This window comes from Monodelphis domestica, chromosome 8 (genome assembly GCF_027887165.1).
Source record: "Monodelphis domestica isolate mMonDom1 chromosome 8, mMonDom1.pri, whole genome shotgun sequence".
Lineage (NCBI taxonomy): Eukaryota > Metazoa > Chordata > Mammalia > Didelphimorphia > Didelphidae > Monodelphis > Monodelphis domestica.
Window position 1 is genome coordinate 197575535 of NC_077234.1, and position 20856 is coordinate 197596390.

The 20856-nt window shown below is 38.9% G+C and overlaps 1 protein-coding gene across 3 annotated transcripts in view; it reads right to left on the reverse strand.

Annotated features, from left to right (window-relative positions):
* Positions 1–20856, reverse strand: part of IL1R2 (interleukin 1 receptor type 2) — a 45502-nt gene that overhangs the window by 12680 nt on the left and 11966 nt on the right. For all 3 annotated transcript variants that reach the window (XM_007501159.3, XM_007501158.3, XM_056808383.1), the window contains exons 2-6: positions 9942–10066; positions 7599–7842; positions 5147–5327; positions 4054–4228; positions 1016–1078 (exon numbers count right to left, since the gene is read on the reverse strand). In XM_007501159.3, the coding sequence (XP_007501221.1) occupies positions 1016–1078; positions 4054–4228; positions 5147–5327; positions 7599–7842; positions 9942–10066 (788 nt within the window). The remainder of the gene's footprint in view (positions 1–1015; positions 1079–4053; positions 4229–5146; positions 5328–7598; positions 7843–9941; positions 10067–20856) is intronic.

Genomic DNA, 20856 nt, shown 5'->3' on the forward strand with positions numbered 1-20856 from the left:
ATCGACAGCCCAGATTTCTCTGTCCTGGTTTTCCTTTGTGACATCAACCAACCAAAAATCAAAGGCAATATTTTTTTGTCCTCCCACACTAGGGGTTTCTACCCTCTCATGTACATCTTAAAACACACACACACACACACACACACACACAACTGACCCAGATGAGAGCTGATGTGGATTGTTAAATTGCCTTAGATGCCAAACAACAGGTTACCAGTTCCCAAAAGTCTGTTTTAAATACATTCTTCCCAATTGTATCCACTTAACAGCCAGTCTATAACAGCCCATATTTCTCTGTCCAGGTTTTCCTCTCTGACATCAACCAACTAAAAATCAAAAGCAATATAATTTCATCCTTTCACCCTTTCATGTACATCTCCAAATAGGTACAAATATTTGTCAAGGGACAGAGACCTACTTTTCATTTCTATTTTAGGATTAATATGGTCTTTATTTGGTAGCCCATCATAAAACAGCACAATAATATTCTATCAGAATTATATGCCAAATTGTTGAGCCAGCACCCAAGTGATGGGCATCCCCTCAATGCCCAGGTTTTTGTCCCCACAAAGAGAGGCACTATAAATATTTGAGAACATAGGTCCTTGTCCTTTTACCTTGGTCACCTTGAGAATCAGATCTAGTCACAGTACTGCTGGGCCAAAAGGTATATATGGTTTAGAGGGTTTGTTTTTTTTTTTTACCTTTTCTGTGCCTTGGATACTTCTGGACATCCAATAAAACCTATGGAGCCTTCTTAGAATATTGTTTTTAAATAATTGAAGGAAATGCTAAATTTCAGTTAGAGGTGAGCAAAAATAAAAATGCAATTTTCCCCCATCTTAGTTCAAAAAGGAAACCTTTCCAGGGACCTTAGAACAAGAACCCCTCCTCTCATTGGTCTCCTTAAGCTCTAAGTCTAGGCTGAGAAGCAAGCATACAAATCTTAAAGACCATTCTCATTCCGTTACTGCAGTGAGTGCATTTGAAGAGCTGCGGTGTGAAGAAGCCTTACCAAGAGAAGTTGATATTGTCTTATTGGGTAAGATAATCACAGGAAAAGAATCCTCCTTTTTTTCTGGGAAGGGAAGAAACAGAGATTTCATTAGAATCCAGCAGTTCTGGGAAAGTCAAAGTGTTTGAAGAGATAACAGCTGTCATCTCCATTTCCAGCCAGTTACTAAATTCCATTGTTTCCTTAATTATGTTCTGTTTTATTCCCTGTTCATAATACCAGATTTATCCTTGATCTTCAAAGGAAACAGTCTCTCCACAGGTCCCAGCAGCTCAGGTCACTGCCTTTCCCAGAAGAGAAATTAGCAGCAAAGGTCAAAGCTAAATACACATGTGACCAACTCCCATTCCGGACACTGTGGAAGACAATTCCCCATCCCCCTAATACTCTTCTATAACTATAATAATAATTATAACCATAAAACTCAGATACTATTATTAAAGTAACTAGCACTGTTAACCCCATCATTAGGTAAAATGACCAAGAAATAAAATAACATTTTAAATGACCACTAGCATGATCCTTCAGTGTGAAGTAACAGTTTTCTATGATAAAATATCAGTCAGGAGGTAGCTGGGTAGCTCAGTGGATTGAGAGCCAGGCCCAGAGACAGGAGGTTCTGGGTTCAAATCTGGCTTCAGACACTTCCCAGCTGTGTGACCCTAGGCAAGTCACTTAACCCCCACTGCCACCCTTCTGCCTTAGAACCAATACACAGTATTGACTCTAAGATAGAAGGTAAGGGTTTTAAATATATATCAGTCAAGTGGGCAGATGCAAGCCAACAGGAAACTTGCCTAAGGATGAGGAAAGTAAAGCCCCTTCTAAGAAAGGCTTGTTTGTGTGGAGGACACGTTGACAGTCCAGTGATGCCTATGGATCTTTTCTCAGAATATTATTTTTAAAGACATAAAACAGAGGATCAGAAAGGAAACTAATTACAGTAAATGTAGTTATCAAAATATATTTTTTTAAAAAGCCAAATTCATGGACCACAAGTTAAGAAGCTCTGCCTAAGCTATGATTTGAAAGGTGCCACTTTAAAGTTTGCCCGAGTGCAAAAATCTCAACTGCCCCCCTCTGACTCTCCCGACCTAAAATTCCCGACACCCAGTTCTTATCTTTGAACTAAGGCACTGTGGCTCAAGGAGGCTCTGTCAAAATTCAAATTCCCCCGCAAGGTTGAGCACATTAATCACAGCAACCAGACATCCATTAGAGCCCAGAATTCTAATTTCGAACAACTGGTAACATTCCCAAGGGAATAAATCACGAGACACATAAGTTTGGGGGGAGAGCGGGAGTAGAAAGGAACGGGGTACTGTCTGTGGAGAGGACCCCCACGTGACAAGGGATCTTACTTCTGCACAGAGAGCAACAGGATACCTGGAGTGGCGGGGAGGAAGGGCGGGGCTAAATAGGTCCCCCTAAGGTAGGCGAGATGATGCCTACGAGGGACATCAACCCGGCTATTATCCCGGCTTAACCTGCTACCGGGACGTTTCAAAGAGTGACGTGTGAAAACATTTAGCCAATATGTTCAGTTATCTAATAACAGAGTAACAGAAAATCCCGGTTCTCTCAGACAGAAGCTTTCCTTTCCCTTCTATTCCAATCCACGACCAAAGCACGAACATTAAAAAAATAATAAAAATAAAAATCAGTATTCGGCGTCTTCTTGGCTTAAACCCATCCTCTGGAAAGCAAGCAATGCCGCTGCTGCATCTCGAAAGTCATCTTGATGGCGTGTTATACAGTGTAAAATGTAAGATTGCTGCCCCCTGGTGTTCCTTGGAAATATTGCACCCACCTTATAAATCAGAACCACCGTTTGTAGATGGACTATAAATTACCCTGATCATGGCAAAGACAGTCATGGATGTCTAAGAATGAGAGTTTCATTCTAAGAGTTTGGTGTGGATTAAACAGTTCCACAGAATACTCCTCCAGCGACTTGGGAAAAGTCACACCCACCCCTGCTCTGAGGTTCAGTTTGTCACTGAAGAAATCAGAATAGAAAATCTCTAAGACCTCATTTCAGGTGGGCCTGCAGACAGGAATGCTCTCCTTTCCGAGTTCAAATCTGGCTTCAGATACTTCCTAGTTTGTGACCTTGGGCAAGTCACTTCACCTTAGTTTCCTCTTCTGTATAATGAGCTGGAAAAGGCAGGGGCAAACCATTCCAGTGTCTTTGCAAAGAAAAATCCAAATAGAGTCACTAAGAGTCAGATTCTAATGAAATGACTGAATAACTTAACCAGGGACTCACAGTCAGGATATGTCAGAGACAGGTTTTGTTCCCAAATCTCCCTGGCTTCCACATACTGCTCTCTAAACTCCTATAATTCCCTTCAGATTACACTATCATCACATCTAGAAGTGACCAAAGCGATACAGTAGTTCTTGATGATGTACGTTCATACCTTATATGGAAAACACTTTCTATTCTGTGAAGTTAGGATTAAGTCAGACATCTGTGTCCTCTTCCTTCTATTCACATCATTTTCTCTGCATTTGTGCAATATATTATACTTTCTAAAATTATTTCATTTGAGTGACCTCTTAAAGAAAATATCTGTCCATCTCTTTCTCTCTGTCTCTCTTCCTCTCTCTCTTTCTCTCTCTCTGTGTCTCTGTCTCTGTCTCTCTCTCTCTCTCTATCTCCTCCCTCCTTCCTTCCTCCCCTTCTCTCTGACTCTCCCTCCCTAACTCCCTCCTCTCTCTCCCTCCTTCCTTCCTTCCCTCCCTCTCTCTCTCTCTCTCTCTCTCTCTCTCTCTCTCTCTCTCTCTCTCTCTCTCTCTCTCTCTCTCTCTCTCTCTCTCTCTCTCTCTCTCTCTCTCCCCTCAGCAGTCTCTGCCTTTGTCTCTCTCTTTCTCTGTCTGTCTCTTTTTCCATTTGTCTCTTATTTCTTTTTCTTTGCCCTTCACACTCAGGGTAACAACAAAATGCCAGTGACTCCACAAACTCATCAGTAAATATGGTTGAAGTAAAAACCCTGTAAACAAAAACTAAGAGACCACATAGTGCCCATACTTACTCAGGACACGGAGCTTAATGTGCCTGGTGATGTTATACTTCACATTTCCATGGACAAAAGGAAGCTCACAGGTGTAGTAACCAGAGTTGTTCAGGGATACATTGTTTATATGGCAGTCAGTGGATCCTTTCAATATTGAGAACTTCTTATTGCTTTCATCCAAAAGAACTGAATCCTTTGAGAGATATGTTTAAACATTACACTCTACTCATTGACATATATAAATAGAATCATCAGCAACTCACTGCTGCCCTTCACCCTTAAATTGATTGGTTAAATATCATTCACCTACATTCCTCTCCAAAATGCTCTCTTGATTCTCTAGACTTTCACTACAATTCCACAGAAAACTCTTCACCTAGGAAGGTTACATACCCCTGGACTTTTCCCATTGAGAATACTCTCCCTCAGATTGGCTGGCTCCTCCCAGAACTTCTATTTTGAGGCTAGCCAAGCTAATCCTGTCTTCACTTCTCTCAGACTTTCCATGCAATGGCTCTGTCCTAGATATCTTCACTCCATCCCCAATCTTAAATTTCATTTTACATATACTCTTCCACCATTAGAATGTAAGCTCTTGAAGGGCAGAAACTATCTCTTTTTCTGTTTGTATCCAAACATTTTTTCATTTCTTAGGCTAATTGTTTGACACTGTTTATTTTTTTACTTTTTTTATTGTGAACTTAAACACCAATAACCACAAAAAATTTCAGTAAAAAAGAACAAAAGAACTCTCACTTTTCTTAATATAGGTGGATATGATTGTTTTTGTAAAAAAAATAAAAGTAAACACATATTTTCTAATTTAAATGTGTATTTAGAATGTATTCCAATCAACCACAATGCTTTATTACAGAATATTATTTCTTGCCTCCATCCCTTAATTCATTTTCCTCCTGGATCTTTCTTATTATCCCTAAATAAACTGACAATATTTATGGGCTGTTTAAATTTAACTTTTAAAAGGACTAGAAACATAAAGATTAATACAGAAAGATAGGAAGCATTATCTATATGTGAACTATGTTGTGGGCTAGCAACTTAATTGATTGACAGATTCTAATCCAGTTACTACCTAATAGATGGAATGTACCTTATACCATTTTATTTCCATTTTATTTGTCTTTTGGATAAAATCATTTATTTCAGGGCACACTAGCCTTCCAGGACTTGAAGAGACCACAGTTTGGCGATAAGAAATTAAGTGTAGAGAAGCTGTCATCTTCTTTAAGACCTTTAATTCAATAGATTTTGTGGCACAATAAGATTCATTCCTGTAAAGAGATGACAAACAACATTTTGTTAGATCATATACATGCAGAAAGAGTGTCCAAGAGGTAAAACAACATAGTAAAACAACCATTGGAGCAGAAGACCTGGATTCAATTCCAGACTCTTCCATTTCCTAATTATGAGAACCCTTCCTGACAACAGCATCTCTCTCAAGCTCAGTTTCCACATCCATAAAGAAGCCATAATTTTTGAGAGGCAGATAGGCGGCTTAGTTGATAGAGGTTCAAGCCTGGGGATGGGAAATCCTGGGTTCAAATCTGACCTCAGAAAATTCCTAATTATGTGACCCAGGGCAAGTCATTTAATTCCAATTGCCTGGCTTATTGCTCTTCTGCCTTGGACCAATACTTAGTATTAATTCTGAGAAAGAAGGTAAAGGTTTTAAAAAAAGAAGCCATAATAATTATCCAATCTCATTCACAAGCTTATCAACTTGATCAACTGCAGTAGAGCATAGAGGAGTACTTTCAAAACAATAAAAGCTAATGGGAAAATTAAATTACATGTTAAATTACATGTCATGATAATATTGAATATTATTATCAAGACACAAAGCCTAATGTGGCACACGTTTGCATAAATTTTATCATTTAATGCATTTTCATTTAAAGAAATAATAATCAACATTAGAGCAAATTTAACATCATGAGGAACCTTTTGACATGCCTTTGAAACATTCTGCTTGTCTTCTGACACTACATAATAATGACTCAAGAAGTCCATATTATAACAAAGTTTAAAACTAGAAAACTTAAAACCTTATCTAGTCAAGGTACAGATAGATACACTCTCTTGTTGTTCGGTCATTTTTCAATTGGTCTAACTCTTTGTGACCCCTTTTGGGGTTTTAGTGTCAAAGATACTGAAGTGGTTTGCCATTTCATTATCCAACTCATTTTACAGATGAGGAAACTGAGGCCAACAGGGTTAATAAATGACTTGCCCAGGGTCACAGAGCTAGTAAGTATTTGAAGCTGGATTTGAACACAAGAAGATGAGTCTTCAGGACTCCATGTCTGGAACTCTATCTGCATCATCTAGCTGCTCACAGATCCTCCCACTACAGCACCCTAAACAAGTAGCCTTCTAGCTTTTGACCAAAGAGATCCAATGAGGGGAAGCCACTACATTCCACTATAATCCATTCAACATCTCCACAGTTCTCATTATTAGAAAGCCTTTCCTTTCATCGTCAAGACTTCGTTTCATACAGCTTCCATTCATTGCTTCTAATTCTTCCCTCAGAGGCCAGCCAGTGATCTACTCAGTTAGAAATTATTCTCTCTGAATCTTAAATATTCTTCTATTTGACTTTGCTTATGTGCTCATCCTTAGGGCAGCGAGTTACAGTGGACAGAGGGCTGGACCTGGAGTCAGGAAGACCAGGGTTCAGTTATGGCCTCAGACATTTACTAGATGCATGACTTTGGGGCAAGTCATTTAACCTGTTTGCCTCAATCTCCCCATTTGTAAAATGAGCAGAAGAAGCTATTAGTAGACCACTCCAGTGTCTACCAAAGAAAATCCCAAATGGATATGACAAAACAACTGAACACCAACATGTACTTAAGCTATTCTAATTTGTGTTATAAATTTCTCCCTCCATCTTAGTCTCCAAGTTTCATTCTATGCTCTTTGAAAGCAGAGACCACAGCTTATTTCTTCTTTGTAGTCTCACTCACATATATAGCCCAATGTCTACTACATAAAACTCAAATTGAATTGTTTTAAGCATCTCTTCTCTATTGTTTTTTTCTTCCATCAAACACCCTGGGGCAGCTAGGTAGCATAGTGGATAGAGTGCCAAGTCTGGAGCTAGGAAGGCAAGTCACATAACCCTGATTACCTAGCTCTTACTGCTCTTTTGCCTTGGAATCTATACTGAATCTCAATTCTAGGACAGAAAGTGAGGATTTAAAAATAAATAAGTAAATACAATTTTAAGAAACAGAGCAAGAGGCAAAATCAAGATGGTAGAGTGAGAGGAAGAAATGGATCCAAGCTTCCCACTTTCTCTTTTCCTCAACAATCCAGAAAATAGACCATTCTGAAATCTGACCAGAAAAAATAAGAAAAGTCACAGTGAAGCATTTTTCTTTTGCATGTCAGCTTAAAGAGAGGCTGACAGAGAGGTCTGCAGAAACTGGAGATACACACACACAAACACACACACACATCATCATCATCATCATCATCATCCTTTTCCCCTTCTTAATCCCCACCATGGACATCACTTCACAGAAAGCTCCTACCTAATGGTGCAAATGTAAGTTCCTGTGTCCTCCACTGAAGCTGGCACAATCCAGAGGGCATTGTCTTTTATCCATGTTCTGCCTGATTCACCCACTCCTAGAACAGTCTTCTCTGAATCATTTTTATGCCATGATAGCTTATAGGGGAGACTGAAGAAATCCCGCAGAAAAGGTGCTTTCAGGACCACAGGTTCTCCTTCTACCACGAATCTTATAAAATTGTCTCCGAAATCCTGGCAGTTTTCTACAGTAAGAAAGGGTCAAGAAGGTCACAGTTAGCCTTTGATTCTTGAACCTCTGTGAGTAAGTAGTAATAAGTAGTAGGGAAAAACACACTGGATCTGAAGTCAGGTGACCTGGGCTTAAATCCTTTCTCTGCCAGCCTACTTCTTGGGGTGTCTTTGAGCTAGTCATTGCTCTGCTCTGGGCATTCTCTCTGGCTAATTTTCCCTCCTGGACTCTAACCACTACCTCCATGGCTTCCTAAAATCCCACCTCCTACAAGAAGCCATGCCAACTCTTCTTAATTCTAGTGCCTTCCCTCTGTTAATTATTTCTTACTTATCCTGTTTATAGCTTGCTTTGTATATACAGTCAAACCTTGGTACTCAATGGTTTGGGAACTCAATGGTTTGGGGTTAGTATTCAACACATTTTGAAGAGAATAATTTGTCAAGATATTCGACATTTACTTGGCAGTCTCTATGTGCTTGCTAGGACTTGTTGGCGTTGAGATTTGGGGAAGCATGTGTAGGCTTCAGCCAAAACAAAGGATCCCATGTTAGTTCAGGAGCCCAAAGAGCTCAACTCTCAGGAACTTCTAAGAAAACAGCAACAGCTAGTGTTGGGGAGTTTTCTTTGGGTGAAAAGGAGGCAAAGAAGGATGTCTCCACTTCATCACTCAAGGGAATGTGTGCAAAATGGGTGGAAGTGCAAAACTTTATTGGAAAATGCCACCCTGATAAAGCTTTAACAAGCAGGATTGTACATTTGTGAAATGACCAAACCATTTTGTCCTTTAGAGGAATTAAAGAAAAAAAGCAAACATCACTGGATAGGTTTCTTGGGCAGCTAACATCTAGTGAGTCTCAAGCAGGGTTCAGTGGTGATAAGGGACAGAAAAGAGAAAGAGAAAGAACTACAGAAGGGCATTTGTACTCAGATATTATGAAAGGGGACTCCTCTTCCAAACATTTCTCTTCCCCACAATCCCCTTACACCATGAACTCCTCACAATATAGGTAAAGTTAAGTGAATTTTTTTATTTAATCTAATTATCTGTTTTATTCATGATTATGTATTATTAATTTTATTTAGTAAAATACAGCTCTAATTATGACAATAGAATGTCATAAAATCTGAGGTTTCTAGGCATCTGGAACAGATTTATTCAACTTGCTTTATTCCTTATGGGAAAAATTAATTTGGCACTCAACCATTTTAGAACTTGATTTGCCTTCTGGAACAAATTAATAATATGAGTACCATAGCTGTTTGCATGTTGTCTCCCACATTAGATTGTAAGCTCCTTGAGTGCAGAGACTAACCTTTGCCTCTTTTTGTATTATTTTGTATTCCTTCAATAAGAAGCCTTTCCTAACCCCTCTTAATTCTGGTGCCTTCCCTCTGTTAATTATTTCCTATCTATCCTGTATACAGTTTGCTGTAAATATATACATAATATATTTGTTTTATTTACATTTATAATATAATCATATATTTATGTTATATATTTATTATGTTTGTATTTTTTCCTATTTATTTGTATATATTTGTTTGTATGCTGTTTCCTCCATTAGATTGTAAGCTCTTTGAGGGAAGGAACTGTCTTTTTCTCCTTTTCATATCCCAAGCATTTAGCATAGTGCCTGGTACCTACTAAGTGCTTAAATAAATGTTTATTGATTTGAATTGAATTGAATTTCACCTCTTTGGTAACCAGTTTCCTCTGGGTTCAAATCTCATCTCTCTGTTAACTAAGTGGCCTTGACAAGTCACTTAACATCTCCCAGAAAAGAAGAAAAGTTCAAATTCCTAAATTCCTCCTCTGCAAAATGAAGGGGTAAGACTGGATGATCTTTAAGATCTCTTCCAGATCAAAATCCATGAGCACATATTGTCTGGTTGAGTGTGTATTTTCTCCACCTGTTGGGCAGTGAGGGCAGGAGATGTAATGAGACTTATTCATTGTTAGATTTGGCCACTAAATTGAAATGACCATATTTTACTCATTTCGTGTCAAATATATGCAACCATTTGTTCAGACAAAACAACCACCTTCCACACAGAAAAAAAAATATCCTGCAAACAACCTAGTTTCTACTCCTCATATTTGGTTTTTACCTGTGCTTTCCTGGAGCTGAATGCTGGATGCAGAAACATTCACCACCAATGCATAAAGAAAGAAGAACAATCCATATCGTTTCTGGAAGCAGGAAACTGAAATTTGAGGTCCAGTATCTAGAGGTCTAGAAAAAATAAGAAAGGTCACATAGGAAACCACAAGCATAAGCTCTGAGAAAACAAAACAGACAGACCCTGGGAGACTACTAACACTGATCATAAACAAAGAGAAAGACAGCTAGGTAGTTCAGTGGATAAAGACCTGGAGTCACAAATATTTCATCTTCCTGAGTTCAAATCTGGCTTCAGATATTGCTTGGCTATATGATTCTGGGCAAGTCATTTAACACCATTAATTGCCTAGCCCTTACCCATCTTCTGACTTGGCACTGATAGCATTAACTCTAAGACAGAAGGTAAAAGTTTAAAAAAAAAAGTGGTTCACATATAAAAAGAATTCAATTAAGTCTAACAAATATTTATGAAGTGACTGATAGCTCTGGAGGAAGATGATCCAGGTTGAAATTCTGCTTCCAAAATTTACTAACTCCAAGACTTACATCAACTTAAAAGCTCTGGGACTCAGTTCCACTTCTATAAAATGGAGAGCTTAGACTAGATGGCCTTGGAGAATTCTTCCTTTGCTAAATCTATGGTCCTATGATCCTAAGTGCCTACTAGTAGAGTTTAGGGATGAAAGTATAAAATAATGTGCAGATCTTCAAAGAGCAACTAATCAGAGCAGAGAGCCTGGAGTCATGAAGATTCCTCTATCTGAAGTCAAATTTGACTTCAGACCTGGGTAAGTCACTTAATCCTATTTGCCTCAGTTTCCTCGTCTGTAAAATGAGCTGGAGAAAGAAATAGCAAACCACTCCAGGATCTTGCCAAGAAAATTGCAAATGGGGAACAAAGATTTGGACATGACTGAAGAATAATGCTAACAAAGAATTTGTAATCTGATAGAGGGAAATGAAAAATAAATGTGTCCACGTGTGCCCATAATGTCAGGAAAAATCCAGACAATTGCTGCTCCCATTTTTATCTAGTGTAAGCAATATGTGTCTTGTTTTATAACATGACAAACACAGAAATATGTATGATATAACAACATATGTACAGCCTATGTCCTATTACCTGGGAGGGCTGGGAGGAAAAGAGAGAACATGGATTACAAAATGTCAGAAAATTAATATTAAAAATTGCATTGACACGCAATCTGTAGAAAATAAAAATTTTTAAGTAGTCAGAACTCAGCAATTCTTAGATACAAATAGGAACCTAATGGTATGGATAGAGCTTAAAGAGTCTCAATGCATGTATCTGATGAGGAGATGACTTAGAGGTGTTCTGGGGGAGAAAGATCTTTGGGAAACACATTCAGGTCTCTGCTCTCATACCAACTAATGTCCCTCTGGGCAATCGATTAATCAACCAATCATTTATTAGATGCCTTCTAAGTGGGAGGCACTATACTGGGCTCTAGAGATAAGAAAACAAAAATGAACTGGTCCCTGCCTTTAAGGAGCTTAAATTCCTGGTTTTCTTCAAGAAATGAACGTTCTGAGTTCTCTGACAGTCTTCTTATCCCATGATTCTCTTTCTTTGCAAAGTAACAAACAGTAAGCATTCAAAACTGGGCTCACACTTGACATAAAACACTCCCGTCCTTTTCTGGTTATAGGATTAGTTTGTGTTCTTGTTTCTTTGGTTGGTTTGGTTTTTAAGTAGTGAGTCACAAACATCTGGCCAAACCTGAGGGATGTGGATTAAGTGGAGTGACCGGTCAATCCAAACTATTAAAAAAAAGTCTATGTTTCAGAAATTGTTAAAAGAAATGTAGTTGGGGGTTTTTCCCAAGGACTTTTAGTAATAAACTAGGACTAATAAAGTGCAGATAAGCTGCTGGGTGATGGAGAAGGCATGAGACTTTTGTTTATAAGTAGAAAACACATTTATTATATTAGTGAATAATTCTAAAGTATTTAAAAACAATTATTTCAAAAATGTAGGTGCATACTCTGATTTTAGAAGTTATTCATTTCCTTAAGGAAGTCCCTGTTATAGTTGACAAAGACATAAGTCCAAGACAAATTATTACACTCTTAAATATACAGGGTTTGAATTAAGATTTAAGGTAACGTGTAAATAAATACAAGGCAGCTACATGGTCCAGAGGATAGGGCACTCAGCTTGGAATCAGAAAGACTCACCTTCCTGAGTTCAAATGGGGCATCAAAGACACTAGCTATGTGATCCTGGGCATGTCACTTAACCCTGTTAGCCTGAGTTCCTCATCTGTAAAATGAGCTGGAGAAAGAAATTGCAAACCACGCCAGTATCTTTCCCAAGAAAACCCCAAATGTGGTTCCAGAGAATCAGGCACAACTGAAAAAATGGCTGAATAAAACAAATAAATACATGTTTCCATTTCATTGAGGGAAGGCACATTCTTTCAGGTCACTTAGTTTCCCAGTAGTCTCCCAAGGGACTCCCCAAAGGGAGAGGAATTTAGAAAATAGAACATAAGGAACCTGGGTTTGAATCTTCCCTTAGAGACCCAAGAGTTGTTTTACCATAGGCAATATATTGCATTTCTTAGAACTTCAGCTACCTCATCTGTGAAGGAAGTGTGATTAGTCTAATACTTGTTTCAGAGGTTGATGTGAAAAAAGCACTTGCAAACAGCAAATAACTTCACAAATGTGCAATATTTTTATTATTGCTAGTGTGACTGGAGTATCTCACTAACTGATCCCCTAGACCTTGAGAGGAATTGGAGAGGGGGTGGATGCTAGGAAAGGAAGGCACTTTTGAGTTTATTTAATCATTGCAGCACGCTGGGTTTAGTATCTGAGAACCTGAGTCTGAATGCCAACCTTCACACTTATTTCCTGTGTAACCAAAGGCAATTAGGCATATCATCCCCAGAATAATTTTTGAGATTTACAACCCTGGGGTAAGAGGTAATGCATTATTGTCCCCATTTCACAGACAGGAAATTATGGTTCAGAAAGGGAAAGTACTCATGCAAAAGTCACACAGCCGGTAAGTTTTGGAACCAGGATTAGAGTCCATGTTCCTGATTCCAGGTTCAGCATACTTTCTCCTATACTATATTGCCACCCTATGTAAATTGGCCTCTCTGGCCTCAGTTTCCCTATATGTTAAATAAGGAATTCTTAGTTCTTTGAGCTTCTTCATTTTTTCCACATTTTTTTTACCAAGTAATCTTTTACCAAAAAGAGAGTGTGAGGGGGTGAGGAGTTTGGGGCAGGGGTAAGGGTGGAAGGGAGTGGAATTAGGTTCAAGTCATACCATGTCAGTGATCCTGAGCAAGTCACATATTTCTCAGGAATTTCTGTTCTAGCTAACTCTCTTGTACTTACAAGCCAAAAAGAAGCTGCTAGAAGCTAGAAGTTCCTTTGTACAAGTGAAATCACAAGTTTAGTCACTATCCCAGATAGGCAGACAGATGGACGGATGGACAGACAGATGGATGGATGGCAGAGAAATGGATGGATAGATAGATAGATAGATAGATAGATAGACAGACAGACAGACAGACAGACAGACAGACAGATAGATAGATAGATAGATAGATAGATAGATAGATAGATAGATAGATAGATAGACAAACTTCAACAAAAACAGAAACAGGAAGAGACAAAAAGAAAATGACCAAACAAAGACAAATGGAAAGTCCATGCCTATATTGAAAACATTCAGACTCACAAAGGTGAACTCAAACCATTTTGCTTGGTTTTTATTTGTTTGTTTGTTGCTTGCTAATGAAAATTCATTACTGTCTCTAGAAATTAACTTGCTGTAGAAAGTGCATTCCTGAAGAGCAGAAACTTTTTTCTTTTTTCCCCAAACCCTGACCTTCTGTTTTAGTATCAACTCGAAGGCAGAAGGGCGAGGGCTAGTCCAATGGAATAAAGTGACTTGCCCAGGATCCACAGCCAGGATGTATCAGAGACTATTGTTCGCTGCTGTCTTTGTGCCCCCAGCACCCAGCTCAGGGCTTTGCCCACAGCAGGGACTTACCGTTCATTTTTGCTTGGTGCTCTTCCCTACCAATGCTAGTCTGGAGGGAATGTGCATTCTCTAGAAGTTCAATCCACTTTTACGAGTCGAAACTTTGTTTTGCGGAAGATTGACCACAGCATAAAAGAGAGAAGCAGTCCTTGGGATGTAATGCACGGTCTCCCACCAGAACAAAATGGTTTTTCTGTTTGTTTTTTGTCTTTCACCTTTTATGGTGTGGGTCACAGAGGCCATCAGTTATATTCTGTTGTATCACAAGAGGTGTATTCTGATAGCTAGACTGGGCACCTCTGGCGTGACAGCTTTGTAGAGCCTACTTCAGGGCTGCTCATCCACTTTTGGTGTCCATCTAGCTCACAACTCTTGCCTTTGGCTCCCAGAAGCTGTAGCATACTCAGCTGTCCCACCTCAGTAAAACCATGGGCAGACGGACTAAAACTCCATTGAAGGTAACCAACAGACCTCAAACCTGTCGGTGAGGAGCATGGGAAGACGTCCTCCAGCAACGTGGGCAGATGAGAACAATGTATTGCAATGACCATGAAGGCACTGAAGCAGGTTCTGAGGGGTGCTTAGAGTCTGGCCAGTCAGGGAACATGCCAGGGTCATCCACTGCATTCCAGGCCATCACCAGCCAGTCCTTCGGCTTTTATCTTGCCCCTGGACTTTAAGGACTCTGGAAAAGAGTGATGCTGACACCTTTGGAGGCTCCAACTCACTTAAATCACAAGTCAAGCATCACCCTGTCACTGGTCTTCTTCCAAAACGAAGGAGGAACGACATGAAACTACAATGACTAAATTGCGTGGTCCAGTCTCTAAGGATCTCCATCCCTTCTTTTCTAACCATCCTCAATCCATCTGGCTTGCTAAGTGGTTTCTCTCCCTCCAGCCTCTCTGATTTGTAGTCTATCCTTCACACCTGTCATATTTCTCTTCCGTGTGCATCAAGGACACACTATGTACTTGACAGGTGAGCCAGTAAGCTTGCAGCCTCTGGGCAGCCTCTGCCAGGAATTCAAATGGCTTACTGTGTGGCAATGCAAGCAATACACAAACATTTATTATTCTACAATCAGGGGTGTGCTGGAGCCAGCTCTGACTGACTCACAATTGTGGTTAAATATTCAGTGAGTGTATTGACAGCTGTAGGTATATGCTACAAATCTGGGTTTGATTTGTTGTTTGTTCATTATCTAGATGAGAGATGGTGAATACTCCCAGGTGAAACAAGATTAAAATGGAATTAGGACACATTAAACAAAATGAATAAAATACAATGGAGCATAGATAATGTTAATATGTGGCTTTCTAAGTTTTATCCAGGTTAGTGGCCTCATTTCTATTTGACTTTAATATCACTAGTCTAGACTTAAGAAAGTATTAAAAATGATGGTTAAACGTAGGCACTTTTTTTTTTTCTAGAGTTGGTTGTTAAACATTTACCAGCATACCCCTGGTCTCTGTACTAACAGCTTTTATTTTTTAAAAAAATCTGAGAAATAGGTCTCTAATATATTAGAAAAAGAGATACTAAAGGATTTATGGGAAGACTTCGTCTCACATGGCATGAGATGGCATGGATTAAAGGAACACTCCCAACAGTGAGAGCCTAGAATCAAAATGGAGGAATTCTGACAGTAGAGGAAACTATAAGAGGTTCCCAGATGCCTGTGTTATGAGTTACCATTGCCTCAATCCCAGCATTGGAAGGGTATTTTCATGCAAAAGTAACCAGCAGTCGGATAAATGGGGTTGGAAAAATCAACTGGAGTGTTAAAAGCTTGCTTTCCAGTCATGGAGTAGCTACACCAAGCACAACCCCTGGGTGGCTGAGGCAGAGTTCAGCTAGTGCGTGAGCAAAGGAAGAGTTCTTCATCTTTTTTTGTTATATGGAACCCCTTTGTTATCCAGATGAAACCAGTAGATCACTTCTTAGCATAATGTGTTTAAAAAGCATAAAATAATATAACCCCAAACTAAACCAAGGTAACCATTTATATAGAAATAGTTATCAAAAACTTTGTTTTCTTGAGTTTACAGACCCCAGATGAAGAACTCATGCAATAGAGTGAGTTTATTGATCAATAGATAGAGGGGATGTGAGATATATGTAGTCTTGGAATGCTGTGGCTCCATCAAAATATTGAAGCTGTTCTTATTTGTCCTTCATACTCTGAGGACCAATGGCATCCCCATATTGGGTTCAGGGCATGGTGTATTTGGTTGTGACTGGTGAGCCCAGCATGAGCTTGGAAGGATCCACCACAGGTCAGACAAATCAGTTAGGGCATCTGGGATGGAGATGTTCTTTCTGCATTTGCACATCTCGTGTTTCCTTTGTGTTACTGCGATGCTCATGGAGCATAGCATCTTTTTTGGTGTGGACGTGCCAGGCTGGGCAGTCCTGTGCCAACGATTCCCATGTATGCCAAAGTTCTTCAGAAAGACCCTGAGGGTGTCCTTGTATTTCTTCTTCTTACCTCCATGTGAGGACTTGCCTTATGTAAATTCTCCATAAAATAGTCTTTTAGATAAATGTCTGCTTGGCATTTGGGCTACATGGCCAGCCCATGAGGACTTGCACTCTCTAAAATAGAGTTTGAATACTTCTAGAGAGGACCTTATTGTCCAATATCTGATCTTATGGTTTATTGACCTCATTTCTATTAAGTCTAACATCAACCAGCCTAGACTTAAGAAAGTATTAAAAACAGAGCTTAAACTTAAGTCTTCTTTTTTCCCCCCAGAGAGCTGGTTTTTGAACATTTACTAACATACCCCTGGCTTCTATGTTCCCAACTTAAAAAATAAAAAACAAAGAACAAAGCTGAAAGCAGATGTCCAGTATGTCGGGAAAATGCATACTAGGGGATTATGGGAAGACTTAGATTCACGTAGCATGAGATGACATTGATGACTTAGCTATTTGCATAGATGAAGGAACACTCCCATCAGTGAGAGCCTAAAATCAGAATTGAGGAATTCTCGACTGTGGAAGAAACTACAATGGGTTCCCAGATGCCTGTGCTATGACTGACTGTTGCCTCAATGCCATCATTAGAAAGATATATTCATGCAACAGTAGCCAGCCCTTGGATAATTGGAGGTAGCCAATCTGCTGGGGTGTTCAAAGCTACCTTTTGAGTCATGGAGTAGGTAAAGCAAGCCTCTCCCCTGGGCAGTTTAGCAGAATGGTTAGCTATTGAGTGAACCGAGGAGAGGTTCTTCAGCTTTTGTTTGTTGTTGTTGTTGTTATGTGGACCCCTTTGTCAGCCACATAAAACCTGTGGACTACTTCTTGGGATAATGTTTTTAAAAGCTTAAATCATATACCACTAAAGTATATTAAAACTTTATTAATAATTAAATCTTAATAAATATTAAATAAATAATGTAAATAATAAAATAATAAATGATTAAAAATAAATATCTATTAAATAATAAATGAATATTAAATATTAATAATAAACTGAAGAAAACAATTATATATGAATGTAGTTATCAAAAAAAATTAAATTTATAGACTCCAAATTAAGAAATCCTGTTATAGAGTTTAGTTGTAGATAATGGTGTTGTGAGCTCTCCACAGTTTTTGAATTCTGTGCCTCCAGCAAAACACACAAATATCATGAGTAACAACCATAATAATTATTTATGTAATTCTTTAAATTTTGCAAAGAATTTTACATATATTTTCTCATTAGATATTCATAACAACTCTGAGGGGTGACTACTGTTATAATCCTGATTTTGTTGTCATTGTTGTTGTTCAGTCATGTCCAACTCTTCATGACCCCATTTGGGGGTTTCTTGGCAGAGATTCTGGAGTTGTTTGCTATTTCTTTCTCCAGCTCATTTTACAAATGAGGAAACTGAGGCAAATGGAGTGAAGTGAGTTGCCTAGGGTCACACAGCTAGTGGTTTGCCATTTCCTTCTCTGGTTCATTTTACAGATGAAGAAACCAAGACAAACAGGACTAAGTGACTGACTTCATAACCCCATTTGAGGTTTTCTTGGCAGAGATACTGGAGTTGTTTGCCATTTCTTTCTCCAACTTATTTTACAGATGAAGAAGTTGAGGCAAATGGAGGGAAGTGTCTTGCCAAGGGTCACACAGCTAATGGTTTATGATTTCTTTTTCAGCTCATTTTACAGATGAGGAAACTGAGGCAAACAGGGTTAAGTGACTTGCCAAGTGCCACATAGAAAGTAAGCATCTGAGACCAGAATTAAACTCATGAAGATGCCTTCCTGATTCTGCGTCCAGTTTCACTATTCACTGCCTTCACTCTGATTTGACAGATAAGGAACCTGAAGCTCCGAGACACTAGATTTGCCAAGGTCACACAGCTGGTAAGGGTCTGAAGCTGGATTCAAATCCAGATCTTTTTAACTCCAGGTGTGGTCCTCTAGTCACTACAAGAAGTCCTTGAAAATATTTGAATACAAGGAGGCTCAGTTCAAATTTTATCCCCCCTTTCTTTCAAAATCTTTTATGGGATTCTTGTTGCCTACTGAATAAATGCACACAGCCTGGCATTCATTGCCCTTTGCCACCTGGAACCTTCTTACCTTTCCAATCTTATCTCAAGAGTGTTTTCCTTCATATGGTCTAAACTAGCCAAATTGGGCTCCTCTCCAGTAGGCAACTTTCTAAGATGAGAAGAGGCAGCATCATATCCACTCTTCCCTGTGCCTGAAATGCCACCAGGGTAGCTACATGGCATAGTGGATAGAATGCCCAGTTTGGAGTCAAGAAGACTCATCTTTCTGAGTTCAAATCTGGCCTCAGATACTTCCTACTTGTGTGACCCTGGGCAAATCACTTAATCCTATTTGCCTCCGTTTCCTCATCTGTAAAATGAGCTGTAGAAGGAAATAGTAAACCAGTCCCGTATCTTGGCCAAGAAAACCTCCAAAGGGGTCACAAAGAGTTGGACACAATTAAAATCAACAAACAATGAACAAATGAAAGATAGACCAAGGGATTTCTTGAGTCCTGTATGACCCTAAGTCATATTATACTCCTTGGGTTATAGATTTAAAACTGAAGGGGGGTAATGGCTTGTTGGCTCAGTGGATAGAGAGCCAGACCTGGAGATGAGAGATCCTGGGTTCAAATATGACCTCAGATACTTCCTAGCTCTATGACCTGGGCAAGTCACTTAACCTCTTAACTGCCTACTCTTCTTACTGCTCTTCTGACTTGGCACTGATAGCATCAACTCCAGGACAGAAGGCAAAGGTTAAAAAAAAAAAGACCCACCTATAAAAAGAATGCAGCTAATCTGACCCATATTCATGAAGTAACATACTGGAAAGATCAATTGCTCTGGAGGAAGAGTGTCTGAGTTCAAATTCTGACTCTGAGATTTGCTACCTGCATGACAAACTCTCTGGGACTCCCTTTTCACATCTATAAAATGAGGAGGTTAGATTGGATATCCCATCCTTCTCTAAATCTATGATCCTAGGACGCTAAGTGCCTACTATGTGTAAGACAACTATTCTAGGATTTAGAAATAAAATAATGTGCAGACCTGCCATCAAAGGGTGGCCAGCAGAGAGCCTGGAGTCATAAAGATTCTTCTTCCTGAACTCAAATCTGGCCTCAGTCACTAGTTGCATAACACTGGGTAAGTCCCTTAACCTGTTTGCCTCAGTTTCCTCATCTGTAAAATGAGCTGGAGAAAGAATTGGCAAACCACTTTAGGATTTTTACCAAAAAAAAAAATTCCAAATGGAGAACAAAGATTTGGACATGACTGAAGAATAATGCTAGCAAAGAATTTGTAATCTAGTGGAAGGAAAGAAAAATAAATGTGTCCAAGTATGGCCGTAATGTCAGGAAAAATCCAGACAATTGCTGCTTCCATTTTATCTCGTGTAAGCAATATGGGTCTTGCTTCATAACATGACAAACATAGAAATATGCATGGTATGACAACATATGTACAGCCTATGTCCTATTACCTGGGAGGGCTGGGAGGAAAAGAGAGAACATCGATTACAAAATGTCAGAAAATGAATATTAAAAATTGCATTGATGCGCAATCTGTAGAAAATAAAAATTGTAAAGTAGTCGGAGCTCAAATAGCAAACAGGAACCTAATGGTACCGATAGTGCTTAAAGAGCCTCAATGCATGTATCTGATGGGAGATGACTTGGAGGTGTTGTGGGCTCATGCCACAGTGTGGAAAGTGCTGGAATGGACAATAGGAAACCCTGGCTCTAATCCTGATTCTGATAACAATAATATTGATTATATAATAACAGCAACAACAATGAGAAAATTCTCCATTAATACATAATCAATAATTGATTGATAAATCTGATAACACTAATGATATAATAATAATGTGTTCCATTAATAATTTTGATCACAATAATATTAGTGGTAATAATGTTCATATAGTATCTTAAAGTGTGAAAAATGTTTTATATATGTTTTTATACTTAATCCTCAATAATCCTGTGAGGTTAAATGCTATTATTAAACCCATTTCATAGAAGAGAAACTGAAGTTGAGAGAGGTTCATTAACTTGCCCAAAATCTTACAGCTAAGGTAATATTTGAGGAAGGATTTGAACTCAGGTCTTCCCCATTTCAAATCCTATCCACTGTACCTCGTAGGTACTCCTACTCTTTTATAGCCTTGAGTAAATCCCTTAACCTTTTAAGTAAATAACTTAAACTTTCTCTGGGCCTCAGTTTCCTGATCTAGAAAATGAACAGAGTAGGCTAGTCTACTTTAAAGTTCCTCTCCAAAAAAATACTTTAGAGAATACAAATTAAGTTGCATCCTTATGGATATAGTTTCTAGTCGAGAAGCAGAAAATTGCCCCAAAGAATGAAGTAGA